Source organism: Medicago truncatula, chromosome 1 (genome assembly GCF_003473485.1).
Source record: "Medicago truncatula cultivar Jemalong A17 chromosome 1, MtrunA17r5.0-ANR, whole genome shotgun sequence".
Taxonomy (NCBI): Eukaryota; Viridiplantae; Streptophyta; class Magnoliopsida; order Fabales; family Fabaceae; genus Medicago; species Medicago truncatula.
The window spans coordinates 27,186,387-27,208,170 of NC_053042.1; the positions used below are offsets into that span (position 1 = coordinate 27,186,387).

At 34.3% G+C, this 21,784-nt stretch overlaps 2 protein-coding genes across 2 annotated transcripts; both read left to right on the top strand.

Moving 5' to 3' along the window:
• The first annotated feature begins 9,993 nt into the window (after positions 1 to 9,993).
• LOC25483549 (E3 ubiquitin-protein ligase SINAT2) lies at positions 9,994 to 14,282 on the top strand. Its single transcript, XM_013612243.3, has 4 exons — positions 9,994 to 10,159; positions 11,210 to 11,517; positions 12,984 to 13,370; positions 13,785 to 14,282. Exons 2-4 carry the CDS (start codon positions 11,296 to 11,298, stop codon positions 14,103 to 14,105), a joined length of 930 nt encoding a protein of 309 aa, XP_013467697.1. The 5' UTR covers positions 9,994 to 10,159; positions 11,210 to 11,295; the 3' UTR covers positions 14,106 to 14,282.
• Positions 14,283 to 15,873: 1,591 nt separating this feature from the next.
• On the top strand, positions 15,874 to 20,131 carry LOC25483550 (probable protein kinase At2g41970). Its single transcript, XM_013612244.3, has 8 exons — positions 15,874 to 16,006; positions 16,449 to 16,590; positions 17,939 to 18,198; positions 18,297 to 18,423; positions 18,516 to 18,789; positions 19,180 to 19,312; positions 19,423 to 19,509; positions 19,817 to 20,131. Exons 2-8 carry the CDS (start codon positions 16,479 to 16,481, stop codon positions 19,940 to 19,942), a joined length of 1,119 nt encoding a protein of 372 aa, XP_013467698.1. The 5' UTR covers positions 15,874 to 16,006; positions 16,449 to 16,478; the 3' UTR covers positions 19,943 to 20,131.
• The last annotated feature ends 1,653 nt before the right edge of the window (positions 20,132 to 21,784 follow it).

A 21,784-nucleotide genomic window follows, 5' to 3' on the forward strand; every position in this document is an offset into this window, starting at 1 on the left:
TCAGTTGAACAAAGTTACGATTAAGAACAGGTATCCGCTTCCTAGAATTGACGACTTGATGGATCAGTTGGTTGGTGCTAAGATTTTCAGTAAGATTGATTTGAGGTCTGGCTATCATCAGATAAAAGTGAAGGATGAGGATATGCAGAAGACGGCCTTTATGACACGTTATGGTCATTACGAGTACAAAGTGATGCCTTTCGGTGTTACTAATGCGCCTGGTGTTTTTATGGAGTACATGAACCGAATTTTCCATGCTTTTCTGGATAAGTTTGTTGTGGTGTTTATTGATGATATCTTAATCTATTCCAAGAATGAGGAGGAGCATGCAGAGCATCTGAGAATTGTATTGCAAGTGTTGAAGGAAAAGAGGTTGTATGCTAAGTTATCAAAATGTGAGTTCTGGTTAAATGAAGTAAGTTTTCTGGGTCACATTATTTCTGGTAGTGGTATTGCAGTGGATCCTTCAAAGGTTGATGCGGTATCACAATGGGAGACTCCGAAGTCGGTAACTGAGATCAGAAGTTTTCTGGGTTTGGCTGGTTATTACCGCAGGTTCATAGAAGGGTTTTCGAAGTTGGCTCTTCCGTTGACACAGTTGACCTGTAAGGGTAAATCTTTTGTGTGGGATGCTCAGTGTGAGAGTAGTTTCAATGAGTTGAAGCGAAGATTGACGACTGCTCCTATTTTGATTTTGCCTAAACCAGAAGAACCGTTTGTGGTGTACTGTGATGCATCTAAGCTGGGCTTAGGTGGTGTTCTGATGCAAGATGGTAAGGTGGTAGCGTATGCTTCTAGGCAGTTGCGTGTTCATGAGAAGAATTATCCTACACATGACCTGGAGTTAGCTGCGGTGGTTTTTGTCTTGAAAATTTGGAGGCATTATTTGTACGGTTCCAGATTTGAGGTGTTCAGTGATCATAAAAGTTTGAAGTATTTATTTGACCAAAAGGAACTGAACATGAGGCAGAGGAGGTGGTTAGAGTTACTGAAGGATTTTGATTTTGGCTTGAATTACCATCCTGGTAAGGCCAATGTGGTTGCTGATGCCTTGAGTAGGAAAACTTTACACGTGTCAGCTTTGATGGTGAAAGAGTTTGAGTTGTTAGAACAGTTCAGAGATATGAGTCTTGTCTGTGAATTGTCACCTCAGAGTATGCAGTTGGGAATGTTGAAAATTGATAGTGACTTCTTGAACAGTATCCGAGAAGCTCAGAAGGAATATTTGAAGTTTGTTGATTTGATGACTTCTGGTAATGACACTGGGGATAGTGATTTCAAAGTTGATGATCAGGGTGTGCTGAGGTTCAGAGGTAGAGTTTGTATTCCTGACAATGAAGAGTTGAAGAAGTTGATTCTTGAGGAGAGTCACAAGAGTAGGTTGAGTATTCACCCGGGGGCTACAAAAATGTATCATGATTTGAAGAAACTGTTTTGGTGGTCCGGTTTGAAAAGGGATGTTGCTCAGTTTGTTTATGCCTGTTTGATTTGTCAGAAGTCCAAGGTTGAGCATCAGAAGCCTGCAGGGTTGTTGACACCGTTGGATGTACCGGAGTGGAAGTGGGACAGTATCTCTATGGATTTTGTGACGAGTTTGCCGAACACTCCGAGGGGACATGACGCTATTTGGGTTGTTGTCGACCGGTTGTTGAAGTCGGCACATTTCATTCCTATTAATATCAGTTATCCGGTAGCGCAGTTGGCAGAGATTTATATTCACAGTGTGGTGAAACTTCATGGTGTTCCGTCTAGCATTGTGTCGGATAGAGATCCGAGGTTCACTTCTAGGTTCTGGAAAAGTTTACAGGACGCCTTGGGTTCGAAAATGAAGTTGAGTTCGGCTTATCATCCTCAGACAGATGGTCAGTCGGAGAGGACAATTCAATCATTGGAAGATTTGTTGAGAGTGTGTGTGCTTGAGCAAGGTGGAGCTTGGGACAGTCACTTGCCTTTGATTGAGTTTACTTATAACAACAGCTATCACTCGAGTATTGGTATGGCACCGTTCGAAGCCTTGTATGGTCGGAGGTGTAGGACTCCTTTATGCTGGTTTGAGTCGGGTGAGAGTGTTGTGTTGGGTCCGGATTTGGTACATGAGACTACTGAGAAAGTCAGGTTGATAAGAGAAAAGATGAAAGCTTCGCAGAGTCGACAGAAGAGTTACCATGACAAGCGAAGAAAGGATCTTGAGTTTCAGGAGGGTGATCATGTTTTTCTGAGGGTCACTCCTTTGACGGGTGTTGGTCGGGCTTTGAAGTCGAGAAAGTTGACTCCTAAGTTCATTGGTCCGTATCAGATTTCAGAGAGAGTTGGTACAGTGGCATACAGAGTTGGTTTGCCACCACATCTTTCGAATTTGCACGATGTGTTTCATGTTTCTCAGCTTCGGAAGTATGTTGCGGATCCTTCTCATGTGATTCCAAGGGATGATGTACAGGTTAGAGACAACCTGACAGTTGAGACTATGCCATTGAGGATTGATGACAGAAGGGTGAAGTCTTTGAGAGGTAAAGGGATTCCTCTTGTGAGAGTCGTTTGGGGTGGAGCGACTGGTGAAAGTTTGACTTGGGAGCTGGAGAGTAAGATGCGGGAGTCGTATCCGGAGTTGTTTGCTTGAGGTAAGATTTCGAGGACGAAATTCTGTAATTTGGGGAGAGTTGTAACGCCCTAGTTATTTATTTAATTAATTTTATACTATGTGGAGTATATATATATATATTATTATATATGATGTTGGTGTTTTATGTGGAGTATATGCATGTATTTATATATATGTGATTTTTGGGTGATTTATATGGTGTATCATTTTATTATATGGTTTATTTAATAATAATTAGAATAAGTATGAAATATTAGTTATTTTGGAGTTAGGGGAGTTATTTAATATTTATTAAAAATAATGGGGAGTTAATGGAAATATTAGGGAGTTAAGTTAGAGGGAAGTTGGGAAATAGATGTCAGAAGCAGTTTACGTGAAACCAAGCCAAGGGAGAGAAAACCAGGAACAAGAGAGGAGAACCAAGAGTTGATCTTTGCTGTGCATTTCTTCTTCAATTTCTAAGGTAAGGGTGAGGTTTACTTCAATAGTATAGATTTTAAAGTCTGATTTGAGTTTAACAGGTTTTTGGAGTGAAATTGAGGAATTGGGTTTTAATTGAATTTATGGTTTTTGGAGTAGATATTGCTGTTCTGAAGTTAGAATTTGGTTTTGGTTGCATAGAAACATTCATTTCTCATCTGTAAACTGATTTGGGGAGTGATTGGAAGGAAAATGGGATTTTTGGGAAAAACCAATTTTCTGCCCGTACAAGTTCATCGCTCGCCTCGCGAGTAGCTGTGCTCGCCATGGCGAGTGAGCAACTTCATCGCTCGCCTCGCGAGCAGTCCAACTCGCCATGGCGAGTAAGCCCAGATAAAAGTTGATTTTTGAAAAGTTGTTATAAGATGTTTTGGGAATGGTTTAAGGTACCTAGATGATAATAAAGATGAATGGTGGAAGTTTTAGGTTAAAAAGATGAATAGGGAGCTTAGAATTGGAGTTTGAGTGAGAAAATAGCATTTTTCCCGAGGGCACCTAATTTTCACTCGCCTCGAGTTCGCCTTGAACTCGCCATGGCGAGCTAGTGTTTTTGTGAACTCGCCATGGCGAGCAGATGTGCTCGCGAGGCGAGCTACTCAGTTCCTGAATGTTGAATTTCGTGCTTGAATGGTAGTACCTTAATGTTGTTATGTTGAGCATAGTTTCATGTAATTATGCATTATTGTGGTTGTTTTGATTGCTGGATTGATGATTGCTGATGATGAATGAAATGTATGCAAAGTATCGAATCATACATGTTGTTTAAGTTGAGTCACATGGAGTTGCATTGCATGGTCAGTTGTATGTAGATATACACAAGTAGGTCCATTGCATATGCATAAAACAGCGGTGAGGGCTTCGGTCCTGGAGTACTAGTTGCTCAACAGCGGTGAGGGCTTCGGTCCTGATGAATGCTTTAACCATTCAAAAGCGGTGAGGGCCTCGGTCCTGATTGGTACCACATGCATTATTGCATTTCATTTAAGAAGTCTAAGATGGTGTCTTAGCAGTGGTCATGTCATTTGCATGAGTCTTAGTGGATATTCAGTTGTTATCTGATAAAATGGTTCTGGTGTTGAATATGTGATATATATATATATATATATATATATTATACTCATTGTGATTATGGTGTGTTGTTGATGTTGTTGTTGCTTGTGGCTTATACCTATATATGTCTACAAGATAATGTGTTGTTGCTTAGGGTGTTAGATTCAATTGATGATTTTTAATATCTATATTTATTGTTGTGAATCTCACCCCTTCTGCTTGAAAACGTTGCCCTTCCTATGGGTAACTTGCAGGTGATCCTGAGTAGTTGGTGGTGGCTCAAAGTCGTGTCTAGGGCTCTGATACGTGGGATGAGATTTATCTTTATTGTTATTGTTGCTTTTCCTTTCCATGTATCAAATTTTGGAACTTGTGGTGTGGAGCCTTTTATTGTCTTTTGAACAATGTTGATGAATTATGCTAAGGCCTTTAATGCCGTAAGATGTTGTTGGATTGAAAACTATTCCGCTGCTATGTTTTCATATTTTATCAAGTGGATTGATTAAATAGTTCTATTTTCTATTTAAGAATTTTGAATTTGCAATGTAGCATGCCCATTTGGTGAAATACTCTGATGTTTATATGCTATTTAATTGCTTTTGGGTAACGGGGTGTTACAAAAACCAACTTTAGAAAAATGTTAACCCAACCAAGTTATTCAAACTACTAGCAAGAGTCCTTCTTTTTTAACTTGAAAAGTGATTTTTTTTACTTCTTAAAAAGGCTATAACAAATAGACTCATAAACTACTAGGTAACTTTTTTTTTTCTTCTTTTTTCTCTTCATAATAATCTTAGTTTGTTTTCCATTAATTGCTTCAATATTTTGATTCTTATTTTGGGAAAAAATTTTAGATTCTATTTTTTGTTACAAATTGTAACAATTGGATGCACACTTTTAAAAGTGATTTTTTTTACTTCTTAAAAAGTCTATAACAAATAGACTCATCAAAATAGAATCTAACTGTTTTTTTTTCTCTTCATAATAATCTTAGTTTGATTTCCACTAACTTTCCTATTTTGTTGACCTACCCTCATCTATTGTTTGTTTTTGTTAAGTAACTTTTCCTAGATATGTAGCACTTTATGCCAAACTAATCCACTACCTCTCTCTGTATAAGTGGTCGTCTTGGGTGGTGATTTCAGACAAATTCTTCCGGTCATTCCAAGAGCATCAAGACATGATGTTGTTGATGCTAGCATTAATTCATCGCGCCTTTGAAAACATTGTCGAGTCTTAAAATTGACCAAAAACATGAGGCTTCAAATTGGATCTTCATGTTCTGATGTCAATGAACTCAAAGAGTTCTCTGACTGGATTTTAAATGTTGGAGATGGAAACATTGAAGACAACAATGATGGGGAAGCTGAAATTGAAATACCAGATGACATGTTGATCAAGAACTCATGTGACCCAATTTCTTCAATTGTTAATATCACATATCCATCACTTTTGGAGAATGAGTGATATTTCATTTTTTCAAGATAGGGCAATTTTAGCACCTACCAATGATAATTCACTAAACAATTACATTTTATAGATGATTCCTGGTGAGAAAAAAACATACTTAAGTGATGATAGTCCGTCTACACATGATGAAAATATTAATGGTCCTGATCAGATTCTCACTCTAGAATTTTTGAACACCGTCAAATCTTCAGGTTTGCCAAACCATGAGTTAAATCTCAAGGTTGGAGTTCCAATTATGTTATTGAGAAATATTGATCAACCGTTAAGATTATGCAATGGTATGCGCCTTATAATTATGCAAATGAGGAATTTTGTACTTGAGGCAAAGATAATATCACGAAACAGTATTGGACAAAATGTATATATCCCAAGATTGAGTTTGTCTCCATCTCCATCTGATACAAAACTTCCTCTCACGTTTCAACGTAAACAGTTTCCTATTATGGTCTCATTTACGATGACTATCAATAAGAGTCAAGGACAATCTCTTAAAAATGTTGGAATATATCTTCCAAAACCCATATTTTCACACGGACAGTTATATGTTGCTCTTTCACGCGTTACTTCACGTGATGATGGGCTGAAGATGCTGATTTGCGATGACGAAGGACATGTCTCCAACAAAACTAATAATGTTGTCTACACGTGTGTGTGTGTGGACGCACACGCGTGTGTAAGAAATAATATTTAGAATTTTGTTGTTGACAAAAAAGTCAAAACTTATCAACTAAATTTGTTTCACAAATTAACAATAAGTTATGCATTTTTCTTATACCTTTTTTATATATTGTTATGTAATTTTTATTTCTCTTTATACCTTCTACCATTTAAAACAATCGTGTATAATCATACAAATTTATTTTATTTCATGCCAGGTTTATCATCATCTTTATGATGAATTTTTGATTTGGAATCACCAAAAGTCATGGACACAAAAATGAGTTTTACCGATTCAATTGTTGAGAATTGACACGTCTTTATTATCCACAAATTTGTATATTATTACTCAAGATAAACTTATATTAGTAGTTGCATTTGGTTATTTTTATTTGTCTATCCGATGTGATAACGAGAATTCTAAATTACTTCAAGTTTTTATTGATTTTATTTTGGACACGTTAATTCATGCTCACTTACATCTATTATTGTTTCATTTACGATTACCTTATTTATTATTCAATGTCATATTTAACTTCCCGTGCATCGCACGGGTCTAAATACTAGTATATAATAATAATAAAGAAGTCAAACAAAATTTATTAACGATAATCTCAATTAAGTCATATATCACATTTATTATTTTAAAGATAAAAAATACTTTTAAATACATTCAAATTACTAAGATAATATATTAGTTAAAAAAATTATAAATACAATTATAAATTTCTCAAACATTTCAAAAGCTGATTTTACCAACCACTTGATTTCATTTAGCTAGTTTTTTTTTTTTTTTTGTGGTGTCTGCAGTTCGAACCCCGGACCTTGCATATGTTATGCATTGTCATTACTAACTGAGTTAAGCTCACGGGGACAATCAACTAATTTTTTAGATATAGACTTTCGGCTGTAATTTTACCAAATACACCCATAGATGAGAGAAATTAATAACAAAGATTTGATATTGAAATTGTTTGAAAATAAATATTTTATTTATATTAGATTTAAATAAAATCAAATAAATGATTTTGAAATTGTTTGAAAAAAGATATATTTTAAATTCAAATAAAATCAAAGACATGCTTTTAAAATTGTTTCCCAGTATTAGTTACCTGTTGTTGCAGGTAATCAGTATTATATTAATCACATATACAAATTGAGTGCTGCGGTTATTTTGGGTAGTTCAAAAGTAATACCTTTCCTATTTTCCTTGCCTTTATTATCTTCCTTCACAATTTCTTCATAACTAAACAAATTTTAATTTAACATAGACTAAAAACACTAACGGAAAATTTTGTAGGGACTAAAAATTGTGATTTATTTTTATAAGGACTAAAATCAAAACTGTAGATATTTATAGGGACCAAAAACTTAATTAACCCTAATATTAATGATTAAAAATTGCTATCACACATGATTTGATTATTGGTAGCTCTCATACATTATTAACTGTTTAGAAGATACTTTAGATTGATTAGTCATTGAACATTCTTTCATCGTGATGCATCCAAATAAGTGTTTTTGTGTCCTGCTGTGGCATTGGAGTTATGTTTGAAAAAATAATACTACCTCCGGTCCTATTTACAAGAGACAACTTACTTTTTAGATACATTGAATAATTTATGTATTTGGTTTAGGTTCTTGACTAGATACATACATTATTCAATGTATCTAAAAAGTCAATTGTCTATTGTAAATAGGACCGGAGGGAGTAATAAACGTTGATATAAGGTAAATTAGTAGTATATTCAAATTTGACTTTTTCATATTCCAAGGTAAATAAATGTAAAAAAAAAAAAGGGGGTAAATTAGTAGTATTAATTAGGGTTATGTTTGAAAAAATAATAATAAATGCATCTAGTATTAATTAGTAGTATTAATTAGGGTTATGTTTGGAGTACACCCTCCGGTCACTATTATAAGCAAAAACTAACATTTTAGATTCATTCATTAAATGATGTATATAGTTGACAATAACACCCTTTACGTAAATTGTTTGCAAAATCATTTAAGTTATTAAAGATCAACTTTAAAGATTAAAATATACTATCCTAGTGGGTCAACCTGTCAAGAAATCTGTGCCATTCAAAATGTTCTTTCTAAATCCAATGACTCACAACCAACTTACAAACTAAAAATAAATAAAAATTGTAATCTCTTATGGTAGGAGACCCATTAAGGTCGCCTACCGTAGCCAGAGCCGTAAGTATCATACCGCTTTCAGAAACTCTAGTTTCTCTAAAGCTCTTATTGACTTGGCTTGCACCGATCACTTTAGAAGGTCTGTTCGTGTGGATTAAAGCATCACTACTTTGCTTTGCTCGTGATCGAAAGTGTTTTCACAACAAAGATTTTGCACTTCACGAGGTAACATTCCTATCACCAATTTATGACAAATTCGTATTAATCCGAGAAGAGAAATAAATTTTAATTATCCACTACGTTTAACCAACTTGATTTGGTTAGGAGTGTGTTTCTTCTCAAGGTCTCAAGTTCGATTCTTCCTTATGTCAATTTAAGTGGGTTCATTTAGCTTCTTCAAAAATAAATTATCCACTATATTTTATATATCAATTTCCCTTCACCCAAAACCTTACCCTTTTTTTTCTCCTCTCTTTGGGTTCTATTTTTGTGATGAAAATGCTTTTAAAAGTCTAATATTTATATGAAAAACACACATGATTAAAATCATATTACATTAATGTTCAAATCATCCAAAATATCAACATCATTCAAATCAACTTGAACTCGATTCGAATCAATCTTGTAGAAAAAAAAACACATTAATTTTAAAGCACAATCCTCCACAAATTATTTAAGTGTCAATATTATAGATTTGGAGTCAGAAGTATCTCTCTCACTTTGATTATGTAACATTTGTAAGTTTTTTGTCCTTTATGCTAAAGTGACATATCATTTGAGAAAGTGGAAATAGCGACTAAAGTGACAAATTTCATATATTTTATTATCTTAACAATAGTATATTCAGTAAATCACCAATTTGGTGCATGTCTTTCTAAGTTAATATCAAATTAGTCCTTAACTCTATTAATACTATTTCAAATTAGTCATTGTTTTTGTCAAAAGTTTCTCAATTAGAACGTTATCTCTATGTTTTTATAACACGATGGGATACTTAATTGAGAGACTTTTGACAAAGACATACTATTTTGAAATATTATCAAAAGTTTCACAATTAGACCTCTCTCTATGTTTTTGTCACATGACGATTGACTTAATTGAAATTTTTTTGAAAAATTAATAGAATTATAGACTAATTTGAGAGGGATTTACAAAGATAAGTATCAATTTAGTGGTTTACTGGTAGAGTTATTTAAATTAAATTTATGAGATAATAATAGAGTAGTGATATTTAAACAACTCTTTTGGTACAATTTTTGGGACAACCTTGTTGTGTTCTCTTCTTATTGGTCAAAAACAATAGAAAGAGAAAAAGGAAGAGAGAGAATAAGAAGAAAATATGAGTATGAGAGAGAAGATTGTACAAAAGTTGTATAAAAATGGTTGTACAAATATCATTTCTCATAATAATATTTCTCTTTTCGTTTTTAAATTGAGTATTGATTACAAAGAAAGTTGTAGGTGGCAATGGCATATGGAAGTAGTATCACTGGTCCATCCACCCTTGTTAGTTAGGAATGTGTACTTACGTAACGACAGACAAAACCAAAATATTTTACTAATTTTCTCCAAACAAAATTAAATTGCTGTCAGAAATAAATAAATAAATAAATTATTAACAACAAAAAACAAGGCACAATACAAGGAACGAAAACAAATCTTGCGATTTCGAAACAACATAGAAGAAAAATAGAAGAACAAGACAACCATGTTTCTCAGCATTCTCAAATAATCAACCACCGACACCTTAAGAATCTCGTGGTACAATTTTTCATCGTTTTTTGCTCCATTTTAAATATTTTTTTTATTTTTTTTTAAGTTTTTGGGTTTTTTTTTTATTGTGATTAAAAAAATGTTTAAGCAGTTTTTGATAAAAAAAAAATGTGGGTTTGTTTGTTTATTTAATAAAGTTTTGATTTTTTAAAATTGGGTTGTAATTTATTTTACATCTTGTGAATTTGTTTTGGGTGCTAGTTTTGAGGTTTGTGTTCATTTTGCATGTGATGTTATGTGTTTAGTTTTTGTTGCATTGTTGCTGTTGAGGGAAGGAAATGTTGTTTTGCATGTGATGAATTGTTGAATGGATCATTTTGTTTTTGATGTTAAAATTTGAAGATTTGTTGTTGGTTTTTATGGTAGTTGAGGTATAGGTATGTTTCTGGTAAAAGCCAACAAGAAAGAACTATGTTGGTTGATTGAATTTATGAGTTGTTGTTATGATCTTTTTTCATATTGATTGTTTTGATGGATGGTTTGAGGTTAAAGAAAGAAAGGAAGGGGTGATCCAATGATTGAAATGTTAGTGAATTTATAAGATTTTCCATGATTTCCAATATTTTTCTTGAAATTGGTTGTTTCTAGGATGAAATTGTTGTTCAATGTGGTGGTTTTTTGTTATGAGTTGTAACTGTGTTGTTCATCATCCTTAAATCGAAGTACTTTGAAAATTTTGGATGTTAGTTTTAACATTTTCATTATAGTTTTGAAGTATGAAGAACATCTTTTGTTAAAAAAAAAGCATTTTATTCTTGTTTCCTGACAAGCATGTAATCAAGCAAATTGAATGCTAGTACATTAATATTCGATGTGCATTGCATAATTTGTCCTTGTTTTAGAAAACTATGGTGTATGATGTTGTGAGAGATTCAGTTGACAAAGTACATTTTAGACAACTATGGTATATGATGTTGGTGTTATAAATATTTTCTTTTATTGAGTTCATGAACTTTGAAGAAATGAAGGATAATGTTTTAAAAGAATATCATTTTTATGAGTATGTTTTTCGGCATTGACCTCTTTATTTCGTTACAGATGTGCGGTGCTTGTAGAAAGATATGAAAGTACAAAATCTGAGTCTTAGTAATTGAGAAAGTATTTCTATAGATCTGAATATTTCAATGGATCTAGGAGGCAGTTCCTTCAAAGAAGTTCTTGAACCACACCTGATATTTTCAGATTTTGAGACAGCTAAGTCTAAATCTGAGGCTAATTCCAATATTTCATTCACAAAATCAAGGACTTGTTTGGATGGAAAGAATGGAAATCATTCAAAGAATGGTGTGTATGACCTACTTGAGTGCCCTGTTTGCAAGAATTTGATGTATCCCCCAATTCATCAGGTTCCGTACTCGTAATTTCGGTTCAATTTGAAATTCACTTTTCTTTTCTTTCCTTCAACTTGAAATTTAGTAGCATGTGTTTTTGTGTATTCGGTAGCACATTCAAAAAGCTTATATTTTATACTCCATGATGCAAACATAAAAAAAAATATATGGTCCTATTTGGATAAATATCTTGATTAACTGCTTATCAATAAGTGGTTATGTAATGTATAAACTATTTCTATTTCAAAAGATAAAACAAAGTTGGACGATTTTCATACAAGTTATAAGCTATCATCGAGAGCTTATGGAAATAAGCTGAAAACAACATACAGCTATGTCATGATCTGTTTTCAAAAGCTCTCCGAAACATTGACACAAGTGCTTACACCAATAGATAAGTTCAAATAAGTCAATCTAAGCACACCTATAAGCATACATAAAGTGGCACTGATGATCTCTATTTCTATGTTCATTCATATAGGGTGATTTCTTTCCCACATAACACTTTTATCGCTTATTCCTCTACTACAAAGTCTGCACAATTCACCCCGTGCCAACGAGCATTAGACTTCAATTCTGTACCCTAATGAATTGCTGAACTGTAAATAAATAGCTTTTCTATTTATCTTGAATGAGAGGGATGGATTGAGAATGAGAGGGTTGGATTTAATAGGGAGTCTATTAAATTTATTTTTAAAGGTTGTATGATAGGTTTTTGCCTTAATTTGTTATGAAGCTTCTCTTGATGTATACTGCTACATCGATTAATATTTTTGGTTATATCAAGCAATAACAAGCAGATGAGAAGTTTGGTGTATGATTTGTCGATATTTTTCTAATGCAATTTTCATTATGATATCATGCACATCCTGTGAAAGAAAGGCCGGGAATAAGTGAAATGTGCGTACACTGATCCTACAAACGATGGTGATCGTATCTTTGTATAATGGTGCTCATGGGTTGTGATTTAACTGGCCTGATCCCAGCCCCTAAACATTATGAGGCCAAAATTTTGGGCCTGGTCATAGTAAGACTTAGGCAAAGCAGGCCCTATCATATTCTGGTCTGCTGTGGTTTCCGTTGGCCTTTGTTGGGTGGGACCAAACAGAAGCTTGCTAATGTGTAGTCTCCAACCTAGGAAGCATGAGAAATAATAGTGATTACCTTGGGCCTGGTCCTTTCAAATGTTTCCATGGGCCGGATGGTCTCATTGTTGCCCCAATCCCAGCCTGAAAAACACCAGGCCTAACATTTGCTCAATCCTGATCGAATTTTCAGCTGAAACTTGGCCTTACCAGCCCAAATAGCTCTAATTGCCGAGTTTTTGTGTACTGTCTGTATAACTATTTAGTTAGTCGATCACAGTTCATGTGGTTATTTTCATTTAAGTGAATCCCTAATACTTATTTTAATTAGATGTTCATTTCTGATATTCATCTAAATTTAACGTTTTTCCTTGATGACTGAATTATTTGTTCCAGTGCCCAAATGGTCACACATTATGTTCAAATTGTAAGATTACGGTGCATAACCGTTGCCCAACATGTCACCGTGATCTTGGGAATATAAGGTGTTTGGCTTTGGAGAAAGTGGCGGAATCAATGGAGCTTCCTTGCAGATATCAGAATCTAGGTTGTCATGATATATTCCCATACCACTCTAAGCTAAAGCATGAGCAAAATTGTCGATTTCGTCCATACAGTTGCCCCTATGCTGGATCAGAGTGCTCTATGATGTGTGATATTCAAGCTCTTATGAACCATCTCAAGGATGATCACAAGGTCGACGTACATGATGGATTCACCTTTAACCATCGATATGTCAAATCAAATCCACATGAAGTTGAAAATGCCACATGGATGCTAACCGTAAGTTATATTATACGGACTCAACAGATGGTTTGTTTTACTCTATAACTTGATGTATCATTTCTCGTAGATTTGCATCAGCATAATTGTTATAGGCATGCTTTTCGTTATAGTTTTTTGAAGAGTTGATATGCTACATTTTATGTCGTTTTTTGAAGAATCGGTATTTGCCAACAGATTTGTTAACATCAGATTTCAAACTTAGCATAATTACACATCTAATAACTTTATATGAATCCACTTGATTTGTAAAATTGTATTCTATACAAAATTATTAGAGGTGTGACTATGGTAAGTTTGACACCTGATATGAATAGATCCCAACTTCTTTGCACAGTGTAATGTTTTCTCCCCCTTGATTTGCATCCTAACAGCTGAAAACATGTCATCATTCTAATTCACATATCTTTGCAGGTTTTCAATTGTTTTGGAAAGCATTTTTGCTTGCACTTTGAGGCGTTTCTGCTTGGCACCGCTCCAGTTTACATGGCATTTTTACGATTTTTAGGTGACGAAAAAGAAGCAAAGAAGTTTAGGTATAGCTTAGAGGTTGGTGCAAATAGCCGCAAACTTATATGGCAAGGAATTCCAAGGAGTATTCGCGAGAGTCATAGAAAAGTTCGTGACAGCCAAGATGGACTCATCATTCAGAGAAACCTAGCTCTTTATTTTTCCGGTGGCGATAAACAACAATTAAAGTTGAGGGTCACTGGTCGTATATGGAAAGAAGAATGAAAATATGTAATTATTTTAGGGATGTCACACGATGATTCTGTATTCTGAAACATTTTAAAGATTTTGGTCTCTGCAGAGAATGAAGCTTTTATTTGTCTTCATAGATTCTCATAGCATGAGAGGTAACATTCAAGCTGGGCTTGAGCTTTATGTTATTTTGTTTAGTTTTTTTTTTTTTTTTTTTTTTAATTTAAATGGCATCAAGACAAATAAATGTTGTGCTTTTGAATGTGAATTACATGCTATTTTGACTGCTATCTTTTTATTTTACTTGTTTAAAAAATAGGAAAATGGAATTAAAGAGTATGCAAAATAAATAATAAATTAAAACTAAAAAGTATAAAAATAAGAGAAATAAAAAATTATGTATTTTTATTTATGTATTCTTTTATTTATCTCTTTACAAGGTTCCATGTCTAAATGTTAGAGAAAAGGGAAGGAAAAGTATAATGAAAGTGAGTGCTAATTAACTTAGTCCGGTTTTATATAGACCCAAACATTTAAGGTCATTAGTTTTTTCCATCCTATGAGTTTCTCGCACGTCATATTCGAATTTTAAAATCCGAAACGTTTCAACATGTTTTTGGAAGATTTATGGGGTTTTTATGCCGTTTGAATTCTATATTCCGAAATATATAGGGCGCGCGAAAAACTCATCGGATGAAAAAAATGCAGTCAACATTCAAACCCTTAAGTCAATTTTGACCCATGACCCACTATTAAATTGAAGTTCTTACACAAAATGACACATTTTAACTTCACTTTTGATGGAAAGAAAATCAACCCTCTATCTATTTTTATGAAATTTTGATTTTGAATAAAATTGTGGGTAAATGTGTGACTTTTTAACTGTAACAAATCATGATTTTCTTTTTCGATAACACCAATAAAATGGCGTTGAACTAAGCTATAAACTGATGAGTATCTAATCAAATGATTGAATTTAAATGTTTAATGAGTTCCATAGAACGGATCATTTTTTGGTGGTGGTCGGGATTCGAACCCTGGACCTTGCATATATTATGCATTGTCCTTAACAACTAAGTTAAGCTCATGGGGACCCATATAACGAATCATTTAGGAGAACTCGAGTTCAATTTTATATATGCATGATACGACCCAATTCAAGTAGGGATCACACTCCAGAATTTAGAGGGAGAAACTAGAGAAAAGAGAAAGAAAATTCATTATATTTTTCATTGATTCTCATAATAAGGCATACAATGTTTAGATAGACTTGTGCATACACATAGTAAGATAACTACAACGGCTACACAATAGTATTGCTTAGTAACTAACTAATAGAATATGCCTAAAAGATCCTTTCTAGATTAAGATGAGTCATACTACCTTCTAGAACTAGGGGAGTCATCATATTTATATTCCTTATTCTAGATATCCTATCGGTATAGAAACAATTTTTTGTCTAATTTTACTTACCTATAGGTTGAAATTCCGGATTATTAAGACTCATTTCTCCTAAGAAATTGTCTATTTTTAATTATCTATATCCACCATTCCTCTATGAAAAAGAATTGTCTATTGACCATTTTTTTTATATAGAAATTATACATTGACCATTGTCAAAGTGCATGCAAGTACGTGAGCGTATCCAAATTAATTTGACAAAACAAATCATAGACATTGAAACACATGAAAATAGAAACATGCGAAGTACGTGCATCGTGGTGGCACGTACACAACACTATGTTTTTAAGATAAAAAATAACCGACTTTCCCGGGAAAGACATAAACATAGTACCCTTTCTCCAAAACGTGCTTAATTTGATTTGCAAAATAACGTTAGAAGAAGAAGAACACATTAATTAATTTGTTCTTCTTCTTCCTCCTCCTTTAATTCATATTCTTGCATTCAAATTTCTGTCTTTCTTCAGAAACAGGTAATCACAATGTCTAATTTCATTTTTTTTTTCTTTTCTTTCTTGTAGACATGTTTTGTTCTACGTTGCTTGTGTTTTTTGTTTACAATGCCATAACAAATCCATAATGATGTAATGTCTCCATCTTTTACATTTTTCTATAAACATATTGAACGATAAAAATGAAATTAGGGACCTCTCGGTTGTAGTTACGCTACGAACATTTATATTGTGGGAAACGCGGAGGATGCAACTGCAATTGCGATTGTGAAGACTTCTAAAATCTCTATTTTGTTTCGCCATTTGCGGTTGCAGACCCCAATTTATTATTGATATGATGTTACCATTTCCAAATGCAAATTGTTGGTAGCTATAATCTATAATATATGGTAAAAAATATTCGAATCTTGCAACATTTTCAGGTCATTAATTGGATATTGTTTACTCTTAATGGCTTGTTTAGACTAGTGATTCTATCATAAAACCTGGAGCTATGTTGTGCTGTGGAGGTGCAGACGAGGATTTGACCACTTTAGCTGCAAATCATTACAGTTCAGCAGCTATAGGGGCTAACGCGTATGGTGGTGGTCGTGGTGGCGGAGGAGGTAATTAACATATCTCTTTTCATAATTTGCATGCTTCATTTTCTTTCAAATTTTTCACTTTTTGGTTATATCTAACAAAAGATAAAATAAAGTTAAACCATAGTCACATGATTCACGATTCGGGTTGGTACGCGGTAGCGTTTACAGTACACGACATGTGAAGAATACGGTGCGTATTGGGTATAGAAATTTGGTACGCGTCCGTTCGTAGTACCAATACTAATTAAGTATAATAAGCTATTAATAAATTCTGAAGACAAAGATCTTGTTTACCCAATGTGAGTTTTTCCAACCGCTCAACACCATCTCCGGTACTTAAAATCTCTTAGTATTCAAGAGATTTTCTATAAAAAAAAAAAAAAAAAAAAAATTGCACCACTGGAGCTTTTCCTCTATGTTTTGTCTCCCATTCAACCTTTTATTCCTCTTTCTTTGATTTCACTCAGATCGCCGGTTCTGAGGAATTATGGAGAATATGTGTGAACAAATTCGCAAAAGTACCACAAACCAGAACGCAAGTAGCAATCTGCGGTTTGCAGCATGTCAAGAGAATTATGGGACTATGAGTTAAACTATTTTCATATAAGCTGTTTTCATAAGTTATTCTAGAGAGTTTATCAAATTAAGTTGAACATAGCCTATGGACATGTCATAAGCTATTTCAATAAGCTCTCTCAGACAGTCTCACTCACAGGTGATTATGTTACTAGCAATGCCTGCTAGCAAGCTCAAATAAATTTAGCTTATACTAGCTATCTATCCATGTAATGGACAGTTTGATGATTGACACATGATAACAAGTTTTGCTTGTTGAGAGCATTGATTGGCATTACCTTGTTTGAGAAACAAAGAAGCATATGAGAGGACCGAAAACAAGGATAAATTCTAATTTAAGTTATAAATCTACTGGAAAATAGAAACAGAGTTAAAATATATAATTGGAGTTTTATATTCTGCATAATTTCCCCTGAAATTCCACTTCAAAAGAATTAGATACGCGTTACTATGTAATTAAAAATTTTCTCTTTATTTGCATAGCTCTTATTTGTATTTTCTGGCAATGTATGACAAACTGATCAGTAATTTGGCACAATTTATCTCAGAACAAAGTGACAAACTATAGTTTTCTAATACTATTTAAGTCTTAACTATATAATTTTTATTACTTGAGGGAACATACGTATAATAAAGGTTTTAAAACGCGGTCGCGATCTTTGATACTAGGATAATTGCAGTCAATCATAGCCGCGTTATGACCGCAGAAACTTCAAAAATCTTGATGTAGCTCTATAAGTAAATGTACTATCCCTAGATATGAGAAGAGACTTACAGTAACTTTTGAACACAGGCGGCGATAGAGGAGAGCCAAGGAGCAATATTATCAAGAGTGGTGGTCCGCAGAAAGCATTAGAAATTGAGACACCCGAAATTAAGTTGAGCGAGTTAAAGCGGTTAACAGATAACTTTGGTACAAAAGCACTTATTGGAGAAGGTTCCAATGGGAGGGTTTTCCACGCAAAGTTGAGTACTGGGGAGGAGGCTGCAATTAAGAAGCTGGATACCGGTTCTTCACCGGATCCTGACTCCGATTCCGATTTTGAAGCACAGGTAGTTTTTTTTTTTTATTGATAATTCTTTGAGGAAATATATTGGCTGGTTGGATTGTCACGATCTGAATCATATGTCATTACGGAACCATCATACAGTTAGCAATTGTTTCAAGACTGAAGAATGAACACTTTGTGGGGTTGATGGGATATTCTCTTGAGGCAAATAACAGAATTTTGGTTTACCAATATGCAAGTCTTGGTTCGTTGCACGACACATTGCACGGTAAGCATAACGATATAACTAATTTCTATATATTAAGGAAATAGTTCACATGCGTTATTATGTTGAACACTACTAAGCTTTTGATGTTGCAGGAAGAAAAGGAGTTCAGGGGGCTGAACCTGGTATAATTTTGAGTTGGAACCAAAGAGTAAAAGTTGCATTTGGTGCAGCAAAAGGACTTGAGTTTCTTCATGAGAAAGTTCAACCTTCAATAGTTCATAGAGATGTTAGATCCACCAATGTTTTGCTGTTCAATGATTATGAGGCTAAGATTGCAGATTTCAACTTGACAAATCAGTCTTCTGACTCGGCAGCTCGACTACATTCAACAAGAGTCTTGGGAACATTTGGCTATCATGCTCCAGAGTATATATGCTTGAACTCTACCTCACTCTTAGTTTGATGAAACCTAGTTATGCTTAGGATTTCGATTGCCTTTGTCAGAAAAACGTCGAAGTGGATGCAGCCATGCAATCTTGGCCATCCAATTGAGATCAGACAACTCACATTTCAAATTCTATAATCAACTTTGAAGTTTAATTTCAAAATGCAAGTTGTCTTGTCGAGATCGGGTGGCCAAGATTGATTGATGTCAACTTCAGCATGCTCAACTATGGCAGATCGTGGAAAATTTAACAATTTCAATAAAACTAAACCAGTATTGTTAATCGCAGATCGTACAAAATAGTGGTTCGTTCAAATTCCTCTATACAATAGTTCTATAGCCAATATTTTTTTATTTTTTTTCATTTTCAGGTATGCTATGACAGGGCAAATAAACCAAAAAAGTGATGTTTATAGTTTTGGAGTTGTCCTTTTAGAACTCTTGACAGGAAGAAAGCCAGTGGACCATACAATGCCTAAAGGGCAACAAAGTCTTGTAACTTGGGTATGTCCTTTCAAACATTTTCACATGGTTTTATTGTCTTTTGGATCATGTTTTCATTATTGTATATACTCTTTGTTTTTTTCTAATTTGATTTCTGACCATTACTATAGGCAACTCCAAGACTAAGTGAAGACAAAGTGAAGCAATGTGTGGATCCTAAACTAAACAATGACTATCCCCCAAAAGCGATTGCTAAGGTTCGTTTCTTTGTTTATCTCTTAGTTTGATCTTCGATGAGAGTGTATTTGAAAGAACTTATGAAAATAGTTTACGACATGTTTAAAAGTTGTTTTCATCTTATTTCAATATGATGTCGATCATTTTTCTTTGAAACTAGAAGGTTAAAACAAAAAAAAAAATGTTCATTTCAGTAAACATTTTAAAATATCATCTGAAAACAAGTTATAACTTACATAATAAGCGCTTAATGAATCTTTTTATCTGATCGCACCGAATATATCTAAAATATCATTGTTGTAATCAATGTTCGATGTGGATATGCAGTTGGCAGCAGTTGCAGCACTTTGTGTTCAGTATGAAGCTGATTTTAGGCCAAACATGACAATTGTTGTCAAAGCTCTCCAGCCACTTCTCAATTCGAAACCGGCTGGACCTGACTCTCGTGCTTGACATTCTGACCATACCCTATTTGAGAATGAAGGGTTAATCAAGTTTTAGGGCGATTAATTAGTAACACAGTGAAGTTGTTCTTAATTTTTTTGTTCTAGAGATTGTACTAAGCCAAGTTGATTCAGGCTTCTTGATATCCTGTGTAATCGGAAAAATATTGTGTGTATAATGGATGAACTAGCTAGACCATATTTTGTCTATATAAATAAAAATCAAAGGGGTTTATAATTTGTCTATAAGAAAAAGAACATATGTTATGAGTAATGAGAGTGACTCAATTTGTCGGTACCATATTTTGAGTAACAAGTTTATTGTAGCTATCACCAAATTCAGCATGCTCTAAACCTTTCAAATGACTTGTCAAAAATGTGGTTGAATCGGTCATTTCAATGACCACCTATAGTCGAAATGAGCGAACATCAACAGCTTTTTTTTTTTTTTAGAATGAATGCACTGTTAAAGATCGTGGATCTTTAATTATTCTTGACCATTGGTCATATGTGGATGAATTCAGTTTGGTTGTTAGGATTAAGAGTTTGGGTTGCTAATGTACTTTTGCCTTCTGAAACTTCTATATATTGATAACATTTATATAGCTTTGAAACTATGGATGGAAAATGTCGAAACACATGGTGAGTTAGATTATACGTTCATCATTTTAACTTGAGAGAGAGGGAGGGAGGGAGAGAGAGAGAGAAAGCGTTGTCCTAGAGCAACTGCGCAAGAACTCCTATTCGTCGGCAGTGAGAAACTACGGTGGGGAAGGGATCCAGTCAGGGTGACAAAAAATTTTGTGTGTGTGCGCGTGTGCGGGGGGGGGGATATGAGAGATTGGTTTGTGGTTAGGTTAAGAAGGTGGAAAGTGAGTCGGCCAGAGGACAGAAGACAAGACATGTCAAAAGTTTCATCACAACAAGGCGGGATTGGACACATAGTGGAAAGAACGGTCATATTATGGTTTTGGTAGGGTGTTGAAACCTAAAGCACAACCTCAGGGGGGTAGGGGAGATTGGTTTGTGGTTAGGTTAAGAAGGTGGAAAGCGAGTCGGTTGGAGGACAAAAACATGACATGTCAAGAGTTTCATCACGACAAGGAGGGATTGGGTATCATACAGATATGGTGGACCGGAAAGGACGGTTAGATTATGGTTTTGGTAGGGTTTTGAATCTTGAAGCACAACCTAGGGTTCTAGATAATGGCAGCAAGTGCACACTGCAAACTGCAATTGTTGTTAGCCGTCAAGCACCATCGATTTCCAAGGATGGTTGCGGCGCGGTTTCAGAGCAGAAGGGGAAATAATCAATGAGGTTGGTTTCGTTTTAGTTTAGTAATGGTCTGAAAGCTTTAACTAAAGTGCATTCCTTGAAGGACTTATCAAATGTGATCTAACTAAGACGACATGGAGTGGGCAAATTCAGGTTTGGTGGCTAAAGTGGTGACTGGTGAGCTAATGCAATTATTACAACATCGTATTGAGGATGCAAGCTTTGAAAATTTGGTTTTTTTTTTTTTTTTTTACAAATTTAAGAAAGTCTCCAAATGATGTAAAATATGATATAGGTGCATGAATTTGTTTGTATGGAGTCGTGGTGCATGCATGGAATTCGAAATTTTTTAAGCTTAGTGTGTGGTCATTTTATTCAGATGGTTAGTAGCACTTTGGACAAGTAAAGACTCAATTTTGCACTTACTCTTATGTCTACTTCTTCATTGGAGGAGGTGAATTAATACAATAGCTAATTTTTTTGTTGAAAGAATTCATGTATACCCTTCAAAACATCGCCAAAACCTTCATGATACAATTTTTTAGTTCCTCCAAATGAGGAGGATTTTGAATTATG